Source organism: Ruditapes philippinarum, unplaced genomic scaffold, assembly GCF_026571515.1.
Source record: "Ruditapes philippinarum isolate M1 unplaced genomic scaffold, ASM2657151v2 ctg1875_1_1_1_1, whole genome shotgun sequence".
NCBI lineage: Eukaryota > Metazoa > Mollusca > Bivalvia > Venerida > Veneridae > Ruditapes > Ruditapes philippinarum.
Genome location: NW_026851580.1, coordinates 393485 through 412627, shown reverse-complemented (window position 1 = coordinate 412627; position 19143 = coordinate 393485). Strand labels below are relative to the sequence as shown.

The 19143-nt window shown below is 30.4% G+C and overlaps 1 protein-coding gene across 1 annotated transcript; it reads right to left on the bottom strand.

Moving 5' to 3' along the window:
- Positions 1-1441: 1441 nt before the first annotated feature.
- Positions 1442-17956, bottom strand: LOC132750718 (uncharacterized). Its single transcript, XM_060740785.1, has 9 exons — positions 17770-17956; positions 12958-13062; positions 11982-12242; positions 11288-11365; positions 9588-9712; positions 7462-7531; positions 6732-6755; positions 1882-1926; positions 1442-1545 (listed from the first exon to the last, which is right to left on the bottom strand). Exons 1-9 carry the CDS (start codon positions 17828-17830, stop codon positions 1442-1444), a joined length of 873 nt encoding a protein of 290 aa, XP_060596768.1. The 5' UTR covers positions 17831-17956.
- Between the last annotated feature and the right edge of the window lie 1187 nt (positions 17957-19143).

Below are 19143 nucleotides of genomic sequence, written 5' to 3'. Positions count from 1 at the left end.
AAAATATGAATGATCGCTTGTTTTTATAATAAAAACAAACAATTCTTGAAGGAGAAAAAGTCCAACCATCCATCCATATTTCTGTTACTTACTGCGAATTTATATTAGACCTGGCTTTGTAAAATGTAAGCGGCAGCCATTTTTTAAAGTTGTGTATTTCATGGGAGGAAAATAATTGTGTAAGATTCAGAGGGATATAATTTGGATTTGATGGTCATACACCTTTTTGAAAGAAAGAAAACTTATTTGAGGATTGTAACAGACAAAAAATAAGTGTTGACAGAAGTGAAAACATTCAGAAAGGGAGATAGGAAAATGGAAAACTTGGAAGCTTGAAAAGGAACGCTGGTTTGTTTTACTTATTCTACGAGTGATGGCTGTCAATGCTTTTCAATTTTTCATAAAGCATACGGCAGTTATTGCTCGTAGGATACTTTAATATGCCCAAATGTCATCAAGGGGAAGGAATGTATTTTTCAGACTGCAAAAACGAAACAAAAAAATTTAGAGACGAAATTTTGTGATTGGAATTTGAATGAATAGAAGTAAGTTTTCTCTCTTTATTACTTTTGACATTTAAGTCATTTATCTATTTCAGCTTTGCTATTTCTTTTAACAGCCTGACATTGTCAGAATTGTCAGTACAAATAAAATTGAGGTACCACATGGGGAAAATCTTAAAAAAGTAGTTTCGTCATTGAAAAAAGTGAAATTATATTTTGATAATTTTCACTGTGAAATTATCAAATATAATTTTCACGGATAAATCAGTAATCCACTGGAAAGCATAAAATAAATGCATTATAATTAAACGTTAAATTCATTGCATTCATTTTATTATTGAATAAAACTGAATTAGACTTGATCGAAAATTAATTTCTAAAACATCCCTTTATTTACACGAAATATTTAATTCGGTAATAGCTTTACAAAAAATGCTTTTTGAAACTTACAATATTGATAAATCTTCATTTGAGATCAGATATATGATGTAAAATCATAAATAAATTTGCGTTACAATCTTTAATATTTACCTTTAACTTATAAAAATTTAATATTTAGAACATATTTTATGAATTTGCACCCCACACATTAATTTTATTTTTGTAGACAGAGAAAACATTTGGACACTTTATCTAAGTGACATGTTTATGACCAAATGAGTGAATGATAGATAATTTAATAGTATTTTATTGTTTTGTTGCAATAAAATCTTTCAATGTACTGACGTATTTTATCCTTTAGGTTAGACCTTAACATTGTTTGTGCTATTACAAAGACACACAAAAATATTTATCTGATAAGATTTGATTATTGAACTTTAAAGATCGCTTTAAAATATATTTAAACTTACATCATTTTAAAAATTTATCATTTCTAAAATATTCTAAATATTTAAAATATCGTTTATGCGTTTACAGATACATGAACTGAATTAATCTCACCTGAAATTTGTATCAGTGAATGTAATTTCTATTCTGGACACCTTCATTGAACGTCGCAGGTCAATATGATACCAAGTCTCTTTGACTTGATTTGGATTTACTGAAATAAAAACTGAATTGCAAGTATAGCATTTATACAAATTATGATATCAAACTTTTTTATTGCAATCTCATTCCCAAAACGAAACAAAAAACAATAAACTTAAACTGTTTAGATAACAATAAAGCAAATTCAAACGATTCTACTTATACTTTTATTTTGAGGGGTTCTAAAGATTTCATAATTATCTAACTGCTAAAAAATTTCCTGAAATATGAATTTTGAAATCAATAGTTTGCTGTCCTATATTGGAATGTTTCCATGCCCAGATATTTAGCATTAGCGTAATTATTGTACTAGTCACACATTTCTTTTCATCAGTAATTAAAGTCATACCGTTGACATCCGGGTGAATTTGAAAATCAAAGTCCAACATCAAATCTGTAAAAACAACGGGTAAAATAAATATTTCTTTGTTTAATATTATTTCATATTTAGAAATATGTCATGCACTCTGATATTTGCCAAAAAAAAACCCCCAAAAAAACAAAAAAAACAACAAACAACAAACAACAAACAAACGAACAAACAACATAATCAAAGAGTTATAGAAATAAGAAATCAAAAAGTGACGAAAACAGACTAAGTTGACAGTGACAAGGTTGTCCAAAACTCAGTGTTTTTATAATCTTATCAGTTCGATTCGTCGAAAGCACGGTTCATGTTCTTTGATAAAATCTCTGCTGTAACTCTAGGCGAATGTTATACAATGTAAGGCAAACAATGAAATCTATACACACACAGCAGTGACACAACTGTGTTGAATTTTGTACATTTTATACCTTCTTTAAAATGCATAATACAACTGTGCCCCTAAACTGACAACCTTAATACCTTTTCCGGCCGAAGGCCGGTCTCAAATCTGTTAAACTTCCTGTAAAATTTACAGGAAAGAACTGAATTTAAGAAGAGTTTTCAATGGTCATTTTAAAATTACAAAATGAAATCTGGGAATCACATTGGCCATTCAAAAATAAAATTTAACGGATAGTTCTTGTCTTTCTTTTAAATATGAATCCGATCGTTTTCGTATTTACACATATGTACCAAAGAAAAATAATCTTGATGTATTCTTTTTTCTTTATTTAATCATCAGTTATTGTTATTGTATGCAAACTGCATTATTTCAGGTTCCTGTGCGCTTAACACACCTTACTGGATAAGAATTCACGTATATTCGTGACTTGTACATTGGAAATTAATGTAATTGCCATATAAATACTTATTTTGGACAAATACTTTAGATTTAGGACAAGAGCTTTAATCTGAGTTAAATTAGGGATAACTTGAAGGTTTGTAGTTAATTAGTGAGATACAAAAAAACAAGCATACTTTTTACAACTAAATCTTCTTCGAAATTGAAAGGAACTGGACGACTTTGTAAATTTTGGTAGTGCAAAGGTATCTTTGTACAGGATGAAAATATATAAACGCTTATTTAAGTATTGTATAGCATCCATTTTTTCGTTGTTGAATATAATATTGAAGAACATGTATTGATTAACCCTTAACATTACATGACATTTTGCGCTGTACCTAGAAATATGATAAACAAGATCAACAAGGAAAGGTGACTTGCAATGAACGCAACCCGTCACGACCCAGCAACAAAGAACATCGTCAAGGAGCCAAGGAGAACCCAAAACAAAAACAGGTCAGCGCACAAAAGGCAGGACACGGACAGGATATTCACTTTAATAATTGGTAAAAGGAAATAACAGTAATTGTCAAGGAAATTAAAAAACAACAACAAATCATTGATTAAATTAATAGGCCCACAAAGTAAAAGGAGCACATTTGAAGATGACTTGAGGTTCGGGAAGGATGAGAGGGTAAAAGAGAACTAGGGAAAAAAGAGAAGAGTTGACGAGAAAACAAAAAACAAAATGGGACCCAAAAGTGTCAATGAAACTCAAAGACATACATCTGAGGGGCGCCGCCTTTAAAGGGTCAGCACCTAGTAGTTCTAGGGGGTTTAAAGCGCAACACCTCATTGTTAGCCCCACCATGTTCCTTTTAAAAGAGAAAATGTAAATAAATTGAATCCCCCACCAAGTGAAATACTAAAAATCCAATTTATTTTAGAAACTTCACCGAAACATTTAAAATATAAGATGAGGTGTCCGTTAATTTCCATTACTTATGTCTAATCATCATTGCAGATTGTTTGGTATTTGATATCCATACGAATATACACTACTGCAGTTGATGTCTTTATTGTATATACATTCCTTTATTGCTCAACGACAGTCAGTATAACAGACATAACGTCATTGATAATTGCTGTGGTGATTGCACTTACAGATATTTTCATTTGTGCATCTATATGCTGTATATTTAAAATTGTATTTCTTTGCTTTCAATTGTGTTTTTACAATTGATTGTTCTTAGGGAAGTGCTAACAGACCATACGTTTTTAAATGTTTGTTCATTTTATTTTGTAGTTGTGTCAGTGACGTTCAGTGATGAGAATCACGATAGCAAACAGACATCTAGAGTGATGATGAGATAGATTTTAGATATTGTTGACCTGCTTAAGTTCGTTTTACTCTATTGATACATTTCAACCTAGATTTCAACCAAGAGTAGACAGACGTTTACATTCCCTCTATGCTTATTTAAGTACACAAACCCTATAAAAATCTTCGGAAGTAATTACAAAGGTAGATCTTACAATGAAGGAATTGAGCAATTGTAACAGTTGCGGAAACGTAAATAACTCTTATGTTAGCATAGCTGAAAGAATAATTCAACTTAGTAAGTCGCCGAGTGGAGAGTCAATTGTTGATTATAATCTTTGCTTGTAACATCTTTTGCACTGATGGGCTGGACACTTGTCACAAGTTTTAAAATTAATCGGATGATTAAACAAGATCTAGACAAGAGGTAAAACTTTTTCAGAGGATAATGAAGTCGTCGCAACGAGGAATGAATCATTTAGCTACCTTATCAGAAACAAAATCTTCCAAATGTTATGCTCCTTTTGTTTATTCACAAAACGATCAAGAGCCAAGACTTTTGTTAAATCCTGAGTCTTAAAGGAATTACAGGATAGCTCAGATGAAAAGATGAAAGTGTTCGTCGCGTATCATAGAGACATACGGCAAGTAAAGATATACAAAAACGGAATCCCTCAAGAATAGCAAAACTTGCAAAATTGAATTATAATGCTGACTCGGTTTGATGAAGCCTCGGATGTTATAATTGCCAGCTATTCACCACTATATCTAGCACAAGTTTAAGCATGTTATGGTGACTATTTGGTAACATCTGCAGATGTGGTCATACGCCGTTAATTATGGAATTTTCGTTTGTGTCATTCAAAGGGTGGTATATGTTGTCCAAATAATATAATGAGTGTACTCGTCATGAGAAAATGCATAGCCAGAACTATTTAATGGAACTTAGAAGGGAATGAAAGATTATGAGGTTTGCAAATCTCAAATAAGACGCCGACAAATTCAAAAAGCAGTTAAGATATGTTATAGGTGAATATATTCGAGTAGGAATACTGGAATCACATAATTATATAGAAAAAGAAGTATAATGAACTAGAAATAACACAAACTAATTATGTCATTCCTAACGATCTTCATATAGAACAGGTATAAATTTGATGGAAACAAAATGTGTGCTTGAGGTGTTATTCGTATGGACATACACCTTCTTAAAAGTATAGTCATTACCATTTATATTCCATTGATATGGTGCACAAGAGAAATATAACGTCAACACGAATAGAACATAAACAAATCAAATGCGCGAATAAAGAAATTAAAAATCTATTTTTATTAATTTCAATTCTTTTGTCATGTGCTAAAACCTTTGCCATAAAATCATATATTCTCTGCCATATATAATCTCTTTTCCATTTTACAAAGCTCGCAGAAGGTTTACTTAATACCATTTTCTTCAACTTTTAAAGCAACATTATATAATTTATTGCGACGAACGTATGTGTAATTAGGAAATATAACTAACTTTTAACGCTTAGAATAGAATTAAGAAATAATTTATTCAAAACAGTGACTTTATCAAGTGATAAAATCACCCGATTTGAATATATTATTTCGATTCTAACATGATATCAACAAGTTAGTGCTGCCGTACCGGATATTCAGCTAAAATGCACCTGATTTGTTTCCGTGCTTATTTTCAGCGCGTCGCATTTTTTTAGTGCTTACGCCAGTTGTCTTTTGTTTACGTCACATGTCTGAATTAATCACAGTGACTTTATTGCATAATAACACAACTTTTGGTCCTTCTATGTTCCAAAGGGAAAAATGCGGATCGTGTTAGAATGTGAAATATAGCATCATAATTTGTTAGCCAACAGCCCAAAAGACTTAGAACAACCACGAATTTAGAGAAGAATAACACTTGTTCAAACTGCCTCACGCAAAATCAATAAAGATTTCGAGCTGTACTCCAAATCATAAACATCATCTTTTCCGATTAGTGTTGTAAACGTTATTTCAGATTAAGAAGATCCATGCAACTCTTATGTATATGTACCTTCGTAACGACATAAAGTGAGAAATGCCGGTTAAAGCAAGAAAATGACATAAATCTAAAAATGCATTACACCAAATCACCATTTTCAATTAAAATACTGCATTGCTTCAAAACCTTGGCCAAAATACTTAAACAAAACACATCATTTTTGAGATTGAAACTGCGGTACCGCGGAAAAATCAAATTGTGTTTTGCATTCTTTATTTCCTTTTCTTAACTGGTTATGAAAATAAGCTTGGAAAATATGAGTTGGTATCGGTATGTTTATGTTTGCTGCTATTCAATTCATTGCCATTTTAATGTCAGCATTAATGATGGATGGCCAACCATTCATAAACTTCCTTTTAAGCACAATCAGTCAGATAGATGTATTTTGCTCTGAACGATAATAAGCTTAAATTTCACGACATTCTATCATGCATTTCCTTTTCAATAATCGTTATAAAATTTAAGTATTCCAACGCTATATATATTTTATGGCATTGTTCATGTGTTAGTCCTGAAAACTGTTCTTTATATTTTTTCAACTTTTTAAAACAAAATGTACAGAATAGCAAACAGTTGAACCAATGGGTATGGCGGCATATCTTGTACTGCACTGGTCGCATGGGTGAAATTAGTTGCTTTCAGCATGCTATGTGTTAAACTAAGCAAATTAACATTTTACTTACAATTTTCAAGTGTTCTCGAAACCACTGAAATAAAAGTAACCAAGTATAAGGTGCGGAAATCTGCATGAAACTCAAAAATATATACAATTTAAATCTATAATACATGTACAAGAACATCGAGTTTGAGGTACCTATTAATAATGAAAGTCTATATAAAAAGACTTTAATTTGAATATTCACAAAATGAGAAAAGTGTCAAATGTTGTGCAAAATATGTAAAATTAAATATAATGAGTTATTTAACGTAAATAGGCAATAAATAGAAAATCATGCACAAATGTTATAATTACGTAATTATGAAATTGAAATTGACTTCGAAAACATTGTTATATATGTATGCGAGAAGTGGTAATTTCATGGTGCTTTTTATTTATTGACGTAAGATCTTTGTTTGTTGTGTAAACTTTAAAAAAAAACTTTATTTTTTTATTTGGGTACACATTTGGTAAAAATAATCTTACAATATTTTTGTAAAGTGTAAATAAGTCGTTTTCATAATAGTTCTCAACATGCAATAGACAGTTCTGAAATCAACTGATGAAATATTGCTAACAGTACCCCTAAGCATAATACGTCTTTGTGATGGCTTGAATATCTATAACATTTGGCATACTAAACACAATGTTTTATAAGAGACGCTTACGGAACTTCATATTGCAATGTTATCTACAAGTATCAATCAAGTTCAGTCTAATTACATTATTAATGTACCAAAATAGTTCTAACAAACCTGGTTTATTGCTGCAATAGATCCTTCCTTGGTGAGAGCTTAATTCCATTGGGCAAGATTTAGATTTTTTCTGTAAAATAAATGATTGGTAGTAAGTTAACAAATGTACATTTGTTTTTATTTCAGTTTGAATATAAATGTATCGTAACTGTAAACAATAGATCATAATTCAACCAATACATTCTGTTATTTATTAGGGATATCTTTGAAATAGAGAAAAACAGAATCCCAAAAGAAAGCACAACACAGCAAAGTTGAAAATGGTCAAGGTCGGTTTCATTGAGCATTTTGTGGAAGGATTGGGCGTCCGTGGCCGAGTGGTTAAGGTCGTTGACTTCTAACCACTTGTCCCTCACCGCTGTAGGTTCGAATCCTGAAATAATGCACGGAAGGGCACCTGAGACCTTCCTCCATCAGTTAAGCTGGAACGTCGCGATATGACCTATACTGTGTCGATGTGACGTAAAACCCATACAAAAATAGGAAGGCATTGGAAAATGCAAGTAATCATCCCCGCTTCAAGCATCGACTTAAGCAAAATTCAATATTTAATCACGAAGATGGTTCAATTTGGAATTTAGAAACATCTGCAGATGTGTTCATACGGCGGTTAAATATGGAAATTTTCACTGTGACACCGTTGTGCCATTCCATAAATAGCGGCGTATGGTCCCAAAGTAAAAGTCTGCGTGTACCCTAAAGAGAAAACAATGGGCGGAACTAAATAAAAACAAAACTAAATAAAAAGGGGATCTGAGGTTAGGAAGCCTGCATATCACATACAGACAAGACGTAAAAGACAAATATAAAAAGCAGGCAACATATCCTTAGGGTGATTATGCAGTTTTCAAGTAGGAATACTGGAACCACCCAAGTTGAAAAAATCCAAAATAGAAGAAACTAAAAATACCAAATAACACATATGCATTACACTAATGTCGTGCTGAACGATATTCAAGGATAAAAATTATAACATCTTTGATTAAAGTACGGGGATACTTTTTTACAGACGTCACAAGGCACAAATAACACTGATCACTTGTCCCTTACAAATGTTGGTTCGAATGTGGCCAAGATGATTCGATAATTTCATATAGGAAAACTAGAAATGTCGATGCTCGGGTCTTCCTCCTCCGGTAAAGCTTGAAATTCGCCATGTTACTAATCTGTCTGTGTGCAATGTCTAACCCGACCAAACAAAAAGAACGGTAAAAAATCATTGTGTTGTAAAAGTTACGAAAATATGTTGGTTTTTTATAAATACGCAAGCCTATTAAACATCCCCCCAAAAAATTTCAATAAGACTATAAAAAATCATTCATGCTTCTTCTATTGCGATTTAAGTACAGAAGAAAAAGTTTTATTTCATTTATCAATTAAGCAGTTCAGTTAATCGTCGTTTGAAAGTTATAAATGGATGGGTTATAGAAGTATAGGGATAGTGGGACAGCGGGAAACAGATTTGTTGTCAAATTAATTTTTTGAAAAATTAAATATATAATTTATGCAGTGAATAATATCACTGAATTAAGTTTTTAGGCAACACAAAGGGTTCATGTAATTAGAATGCTTAAAATAGTTTTGAAAGCATTTGCTCATTATCCTTGATACATTTGGACCTGCTGACTAGCTGACCACAAAATGTTCTAGTTTTGTTTTTAACCTTTACTCGAATTGTGTTTTAGCATCTTGCAACAATTCCAAATTTAAATGGTAAAACTGCTATAGTAATACCACTTTTTTGCGTTTTTATAGATAACATACAGCCGATGAAAATGATTTTGTTTTCTTTTAAGAAAAGTTTAAAAGCTATTATTTCTTTTAGGTTCCCTGTTCTGGGCATAATTATTGCTCAACATTGATTATACCAAATACAGAAAACAGAAGTATGTATGAATTTCTTGCATAACTGTGAGCTTCAACTACATGTAAAACTATATTTATTTGCAGTGTAACACAAAAGTGTCTCAATTTGTCAATTTGATAACACTTAATTAATTAAGCACTGAAATTTCTCTAATTATTTCTATTTTTTAAAGTTTTTATAAATAGTGATAAAGTGCAAGCATTTTATTTTAGTTCTGTTCAATCAATTACAAGATGGAATAAGTTAACAACACCATTACCTTTAAAACAATAAAGGGCGTTTCTAACATTCTGTATGTAACATTACTGGCCTTTTTGTTTCCCGTTGATTTATTACCGATCTTTTTGCAAATACCAATTCTCAATATCTTTTTCGTTAATGTCCCTGAAATAAAAATGTGTTTTGTTTTTGTTTTTTCTTCGAAAAAAAATATATTGACATTATTATACACTTGATTACATGCAAATAAATGTCATTATTATATCAGTAAGTACTACAAATGAACATAATTGTAGAAATAAATATTCTTGCATAAAAACTGCAGGTATACCTAAACGCAGAATAAATCATCAACGAATAAAATATTACATTTAAAATTTGAAAAAATATTTGAAAGTGGTGATAAAATGGCGATTAATCGTTCAACTATTACAGTTAACACCGTATTTTATTTTTCATTATTTTTATAGTGTAAACCTTAAAACGTAACTGTGGTATAAATGATATTTGTTAGACAACCAATAACGAATACGAATTGGGTGAACACACCGAAACACACCACATAAAAGCTTCCAACTCTTCTTCATTATTCATGATTATTCATGATATTATTGTATTTAATTAGTTTGAATTTCATGATTTTCATACATGTATCGTTGCATATTAATGAAACGCATATGAATGTGTACATAAATACGTCATTGTAAGGTTGAAGACTGAATCATTTAGACACATATTACAGTGTGTCCGAGATCTAACCATTAAACTCTATGTCAGTTGTAATAAAAATAATTTTTAGCAACTGAAAATGTGCACACGTCATACAGTTATTAATAAAGAAGCGCTTAGCTAACATTTCAAGTATAAAATAACCTTTGTATCCAATTAAACGCAGGTTTACTTTGTCATAGTACTTTGACTTTAAGATACTTGTTGTTTGATAATTTCCTGCAATTGATTACTTCACAGTATATATCATAGAAAGTTGTGTCTATAAAAATGGCATAAAAGAGGAATTTATCTTTAAGTTTTATCAACAACCAGCTGTTCTATTCGCCATCGGTTAACCAGTGTGATAAACATCGGTGTTAATATCTCAAGTGAGACGTAACAGGTCACACTTATCTCATGGAAGCTACAAATTTTACAATTATAAATAACTTTATAGCTTTTTTAGATCCCTTTTGTATCGGGGGTAGCTTTAATATGCGTAACTCAAATAGCTTACTGAAATTGCGTCCCCAGTATTTTCAAAATCGAATCATTACTGACAAATTACATCGCACTAACAAGTGAAAAGTATGACAAAAGCAATTTCTTTATACGAAAACAAAAAACGAAAGACACATATACTTTTATGCAAGAATTGAGGTACAGCACATTTGTTCGTGCATTCACATCTGCAGAAGTCTTTGGACTTATTTATTCCTTCACACTGCGGGATCAGGCTTTAAATGTGCCCAATATTCTGCAGATGGTAAGCACGGAAATAGATGCATTTAATCTATAATGTTAACCCCAGTTTAAAAGATGTTATCCGTTTCTTGACAATTATTGTCTGTTCTCCAAGCTTATATCCAACCAAATTCTTACAATAAAAAAAGTTTATTTGTAAAATGATCAGAATAGCTTGAAAACTAAAAATAGTCTCTATTATTTGGTAACCATAATGCTCTGTAGATAACATTCACCAGCCAATTTCTTATTATGTTATAATCTTACCACGATAATAAGACATACCAATTTCTGTAATATTTGGAATAGGTCCGAATGAATCATATTGAAGATAGGATTCTTGTATTGTGTCTTTTCTAAAACCTGAAATAAAATAATGTATTCACATATGTTCGATTGTATATTTTCTATTCAAATCTCATAAACTTCTTACAATGAATATACTTTTCAAGGTTTAACAGGTTAAGATATACATCGATAAATGAAAAACAAATCTTTCCACGAGGGACTCAAAACATAGCCTTCAAAAAAATCTTTTTTTGGAACACTTTAGTTTTAACACATTTGCGTAGGATCTACATTACCTAATTACAGGATAATCTTTGAATTTCTATAAATACAGGCCTTAATATCACTCTTAATTCCCAGGTGTTTGACAGATATATGCTCTGAAATAAAAAGGCCAATTACCTATACAAGTATTCTTGCCACTTTTCATGATGGCTCACATTTATAAGGTTGTGTCAATATATCATGCAAACTTAAGGTCAACACAGTATGAATACATATGTATAAAAACAACAAAAACACAGAAAACTGACAGTTTTGTTAAAGAAAACGCGTAATCAAGTTTACCGACCATATGAAATTAAGCTTTTAAAACATGGTTTGTGCATTTGCTTATTCAAATAGGACATGTTCAGTTAGAATTTATTCTTTGATATTCTATTTGAAGATAGCTTTATATTATAAAACAAACCAGCTGGACATTCCTCTCCAATCATATAAATTGAATATCTTCCGGGAATCCAATTTTCTGTATCTAGGTCGGTATCATTTCGTACTTTAACACAAAATTTCATTTCATTTTTTTTCATTTTTTTAAGATTTTTTCTTCCAAGTTTCTTTACGTGTAGAACGCCTTTTCTCCATCCACGATTGTCTGGTTCGGGACACCCGGATTTTGACATGGGTATTGCAAATGGACCGGGTGGCCAGAGACTTGGCTTTTGCCGTGAACCTGACATGAAAAGGTTTTTATTTTAAATAATGTTTAAATAAACATCTTGATGAACAGCGGCCGTTGTATATTGTCTAAATATTATAACAAAAATTTATATGCAATACTCATACCATTTTTAAACGGTCACAAAAGTCTAATAACTTTCCAGATCAGACATATTTCTTCCTTTTCATTTGAACTACTTATTTATGAAAACTTGTTTTGTTACGAGGGGTGTTCAAATATGAATGCAACTAGGCCAATATCTCGCTTTTAACCATGTTTTGCATGAACTTTGAACATGTTTCGCAAAGATGGCTGTGAAAGCTATCAATTGATAAATACATGCGTGAATCAGTTCAGTCTAGCTTTGACAAAAGCTCGATTAACGCTGTCGACACGTGTATACTAAACTAAAAGATCTCCTTTTTCACTGACCAAAATACGGTCCTATATTATTAACCGCTGTATTCTTGGTATACAGGCGAAAGACATAATTAATGAAATATGTCGTGTTTATGGGAACAATTAACTATCTTTTTCATCTGCCACACGGTAATATAAGAAATTTAAAAGTGGTGTGTCAGAACAGGAGCACCTCGTGCACGCCGTCCGAAAACTGTAACTTCTGTTGTGCTTAAATGAATTCGAAAAGAAATTGGTTTCAAAATAACAGAAACATAAGTTAAATATAGGAATATTAGATTTTTTATTTTGTGTTTTCCGTTTTTACCTCTACTTATGTTCAGTGCCTTGCAATATACTCTTTCGAACTTCTGTTCACATTCCGAGTATTGAAAATTTGTAATTTCATCAACAAATCTTTCTTGTGTCAATACTGAAAAAGAAACATTCATTTCAGAACACAACATGAATGAAATTCAGTTCAGATGAGATCTTAACATTACATGTTTAATCAATGAAATATGAGTATTCGAACATCATAGCTTCCATATTTTACAAGCTATCATAACGTCATCATCTGTCTTTTAATTTGTTTGTCTAACATTTATGTCTCATTAGACATTTGTGGGTCGAAGCACATCCCACAGTGGTTTTACAATTATTTATTTTCATACATATGAACGGTTATACCAGATGTGAAACCAATGCAATGAAAGGAAAAACAACAATTACAAAAAAATCAAAAAGAAAACACACACACACAAACACACAAACACACAAATAACAACAACAACAAAAAACACAAAGGGACAAGGACGACACGTGCATTCACACTCGCACTTAATCGTATTTTTTTAAGAAATAGTTTCAAAAGCATCAACATTATATAAAATCTAAAGCATGCTATTTTGGCTTGAATTATTTCTTTATTACTTAAACTCAAAAACAGTACTTTTCAGTGTAGAAATAAGATTTTCTCAGCTGACATTTTTCTTTTTTAAAATAAAAAAATAAATTTTCTAAAAAGACTCCAAACATTTTCAAACTTCGGTAATCTATTATTTATGATTGCTACCTCTTTATCAGTCTTAAGCTTTTGTGTTATAAAGTTTTTGGCTGCAATCATTGATAAAGAAAGATCAAGCATTTTACACTGATAAATATACATTTTAAAGTATACTAAAAATAAGTTTTTTTTGCGTTAGATAAATCATCCTTTGCATTATAGCCAAACATCATTTCTTTTATACCCAAAGATAAAAAAGGTGCTTCATTTATTTTAAGAAATTCATTTATAAATTTTTTGACAATGGGACATAGCCAAAATAGATGCCCAATGCTTTCAACATCATTACTACAAAAAGAACATAAAGGACTTTCTATATACTTAATTTTGTATAAAAGATGATTGGTTCCAATAATTCTGTGTAAAATTCTTGTTTGGAACCTTTGCAACTTGGCACATTTTGTAATTCTAAAAGGCATTTCGAATATAATTTTCCATTCATTTTCACTAAAAGCTAAATTAAGGTTGTTTGTCCATTTTTCGATACTTGTCGGCTTTGATTTTTTTTATTTAATATATTATAGAAAGGTTTTGCATCATTTATGTCTGATATAATATCTTTAAAGTATAGCAGTATGTCTTGGCCAATGCTTTTCTGTGGGATGTTATAGATTATATTATATTTATTTAAAAATTGCTTTACTGACAAATCATACCGTTGAAAATTAAGATATTAGATTGGACATTGTATCTATAAATAAATTCATTAAAAGATAAAAACTTTCCATCAGATATTAGGTGTTCTATGTTATAAACTCCAGCATCGAACCACAATTTTAAATATACGCTTTTTGAACCAATTAATATGTTATTGTTATAAAATAAAGGATGTTTTCCGAAAGAATGATTTTCGATTGGAATTAATTCAATATAGCGTGAAAATGCTGTAAAAGTGTCCTTTCAAAAAATATTGTTTGTTTCTTTTGCAAGTTTATCAAAATAATGGTTTCCGCAGTGAAAAAACGTTTGCATATCTATTTTGTCGTAAAGAATACTTTTCCAACTAGCATTTAAGATTATTCTTTTAAACCATGTTTTTTTTAATGACATGATAAAGGCAGAAATATTTATCATCTGCAAGCCGCCCTCATCATAGTTTTTCTTCAATAACGGAAGACTTAATTTTTACATTTCCTTGCCAAATAAAGTCATTAAACATTTTATTTAATACACTGATTACATCTTCAGAAGGGTTTGGTAGTGAAATGAATAAATGATTTAGAGATGAAATCAAAAGTGATTTAATGACAGCAATTTTACCTATTGGTGTGAGAATTCTTCTTTTCCAATTTTGAATAACATTTCGGATATTTTCCATTCTTTCGCTACAGTTAAAATCTATTATTTTACTTAAGTCAACACGAAAATTTATGCCTAACATTTTAAATTGATGTTGATTCCAAGACAATTTCCATCTTGCTTTTATACTGTTTTGAGAATATATCAGTTTTCCTCTCCACACAACCTTAGTTTTATCAAAATTAAGTCCCGATAGTTGTGCGAAATCCGACAAGATTTTTCAAAGATTTATTTAAAGACGCACTTGATCCATCTAAAATCATTGTTGTGTCATCTGCAAATTGTGACAATTTATGTTCTACATTATTAATGTTTATTCCTTTAATAACCTTATCATTTCTTATTTTTAAAGCTAGAACTTCAGCACATAATATAAAAATATAACATGAAATTGGATCTCCTTGTCAGCAGCCTCTACCTTTTTTCAAAATCTATTAAAAGGAAAAGTCCAGGATTGTTATTTTCTTCAGTATACTGCATGATATCATAGATAAGACGGGTATTTTCTCCAATATATCTTCCTTTGATGAAACCTGTTTGATCTTTATTTATTAGTTTATATAGAGTAAGTTTTATTCGATTCGCTATGCAACCGGCAGCAATTTTGTATACGGTATTTAGAATTGTTATACGTCTCCAATTTTTCACGAATTGTTTAGGTTTATTTTCTTTTGGAATGCATGTTATTACACCTTGTGTTTGGGTCACTGACAATTTATTTGAAGTATAAGAATCATTGATAGCTCTTACCACAAAAGGACCTAAATTTTTCCAGAATACTTTATAAAAATCTGCACTAAAGCCTGATGTCCCCAGCTTTTATTATTTGCCATATTTTGTAAAACTTTACTAGCTTTTTCATAACTTATATAGCCTTCTAATACATTGGATTCCGATTCACTTAAAACCGGTGCTTCTATATTTTCCACAAATTGTAAAAATTGATCATTTGCATCATATGACGACTTTTTGCTGAAAAGAGTTCTATAAAAATCTTCAATTTCTTTTAATATTAACTTTTGATCATTAAGAATACTACCGTCATCTTTTTGAATCTTATGTATAGTCTTAGTTATGTAACTATGTTTTTCTAAACCGCAAAAAAAAATTGAAGGTTTTTCTCCTTCTAACGTCCATTTTGCTCTTGACCTTATAAGATAACCTTGAAGCTGAATATTATTAAGTTCTTTTAAATTATTTTGCAATTCTTGCAATCGGTTAAGTTTATCGTCTGACAAGTTTGATTCGATTTCATGTATTTCATTTATTATACTTTTTTCATCATTTCTTTCTTTTTTCTTAAGATATTTGCTGTAAGATATAGCTGTCCCTCTCAGTTCCATTAAAAGTGTTTCTAAAAACAATTGATCGTTTATCGAAAACTGAATTTCATCATTTAGTATTTCCAATATATTTTCAAGGTTATATATAGGTAAAGCATACTGTTTTTTAATATCAACTATTTTTGTCTGTATTTTATTCAAATAATCTATATCTTTTAAGAGGGAATTATTATGTTTCCATAAACCTTTTCCGTGTATAAAGTCATTAAACTTTCTCTTCATTATAACAATTGAATGATCTGACTGATAGCTTGTCTCAATTTTTATATTTTCTACATGAGGAAAAATTGTTTCACAGATCATAACCGTATAAATGAGTTAGTGTATTGTTTTGTAAATAAAGCACAGCTTATTGTATGTTTATGACTAGTAGATTTCATGACTTGCTTAAAGAATAAAAGAAAAAGAAAACTTCTCAAGTAGGCCTAAAGTACAGGAGAAATGTCTGCCTTGATGTTATTTAATCTAAGAAAAGATTTAGTAATAAATACTAGAACCAATTTCCAAGATATGGGGGCTGGGCAGCACCGCCTGACATAAAATTGAAATATTCTCAGTTGGAAAACTAGCATGTAATTGTTTAATTAACACTATTTTTTTAGGTATTTTTATCTTTTTCTATCTCAAATCAATATATACATTTAAACAACAACCTCTGACTATTATTTACACCCAAAACACAGAACTCTGATCATTATTTACACCCAAAACAAACACACATCATTTATCAGCCACTTATACGAAATATCTTTCCTCGTATACGTCTTTTTATACGAAACAAAACAAGACACCTGGCGAGCCCAAGCTCTAAAAAGTTAAAGGTAAGGACAGTTTAGTTATTGTTACTCTTGGTTTATTTTTGTTACAGTTAGATTTAGTTGACAATTTCAGATCATCACAGTATTTTTGTTCGGGGTAATAAAATAAATAACACATGGGTTTGTTAGTAACAGTAAAAATATCATCCCTAGTAAAATACCTTGTTACCATCGACTACGCCTCGGGTAACAGTATTTTCCACGAGATGATATTTTTACTGTCACCCACAAACCCATGTGTTATTTATATTCTATGATAATTATTATTAATATTATGATTATTATTATTATAATTATTATCATTATTATTATTATTATTATTATTTAGGTTTGAACTTTATATAGATTTGAATATTAACCAATATTTAAAATTTGTTTCAGCAGTCGATTTTGGCAAGATTTGCCAATATCTATACAATCTATCCGTTTGAACTTTATATAATTGAAAATGACATTCTTAAGAACTTTTAGCTCGTTTTAGGTTTAGTTTAATTTAGGTTCAATTGAGACTGGTTGTTCAGAGCTCAGATATCCAGAGTTCCTTTAACATATCAAACTAGATTATAACTTTACTATGTTTAAATATGATTATTGTACGAATGAAATTAGCTTACCTGTTGTACATGTTGTAAAGAAGAAAATTACGAATATATACACTATAAGATTGCCATCCATTCTGAATTAATACTGGAAATCTCGTTCTGAAAAGTACTAAACTTATTTGTCCAATGCAGCCTGTTTGAATAATGTCACCCGGCTAAATAACTCATGTCCCGGGAAACTGTCTGGGACTAAGCAGGATATTCTATGTGTCGCCTCATTAATGATAAATGAATATATGAATAAGCGGTTAGGTTGACATTTTTATAACATTTCCTCATAATATTCATGCTGCAATTTTGTTATTATCTCGGTGTATTTTTTCCGATCTGGGAGCTCAAAATATTGTTATTCAGAAGGTTGGATTGCTATTCGAGTGGTGCAATTAAGATAATTGTATGCCGACAATTTTGCAATGTTGTCTACCTACTTTTCTTGAATATTTTATTAATAAATGAACAAACATTGAGGTTTCGTGAATTTTTACGAAATGAAACTTTAATACTTTCGTATAGATTAATATACTTTTGTGCTTATTATTGCTGTTGTAAAATACTGTTATTCTATCTTTACTTATAGTCGTTGTTATTTATTTGTACAACGTGGCAATCAGTGATTAAAGTCTTAATTGAATGCTTATTGTTCAGTACATCCTGGATTACTTTACAATATTTTCCATTTACCATCTTAGAAGCTTATAAGTAAATGCTTTCTATATATAATAATAGCCAAAGCTGTTACTTTTTTATAGTTCAAACGCTACCTTATTATAAACGGAAGGTCAGACACGTTATAACATTATTTCTAGACAATTACAGGAGGTGGTTCGCTGATGTGTCGGCTGATGTAAGTCTGGGTAAAATCTTCTCTGAACGCAAGCATGCTTAGGTTTTATATACAGTATTCAATTGATATATACTTTATATATTTTTTTGGCATATATATTTGTATATCTTTTATTAAGTAGTAAGCCATTTATGGCCCATGAACATGCAGCAATATAACATTCAATGTTGAAAAAAATATGATTATATAGGTGTTAACAATATTGTACGGGATATAGGTCACTGACAGATTTATACAAATCACATTTCATTTCTATACTAACATACATGTAGGGAGAGACAAAGCATCTATTTATAGCAAACATGTAAACGTAGTTAGAATAATATTATAACAACATGTGTGCATTTATTCATTAACATTTAAACATATAACTAAATTGTTGACAGCAGCAATGTTCTTTTTCTCAAATGCATAGTAAATATAAGCTGCTAACTTCTTTATGTCGACTACATTTGTGGTATTAATCAACTCTACAAATTTAATATAATGTGGATGAACCTAGTAAATTCTATTTATATACTGACGCCTGAGATCAGCGTTAA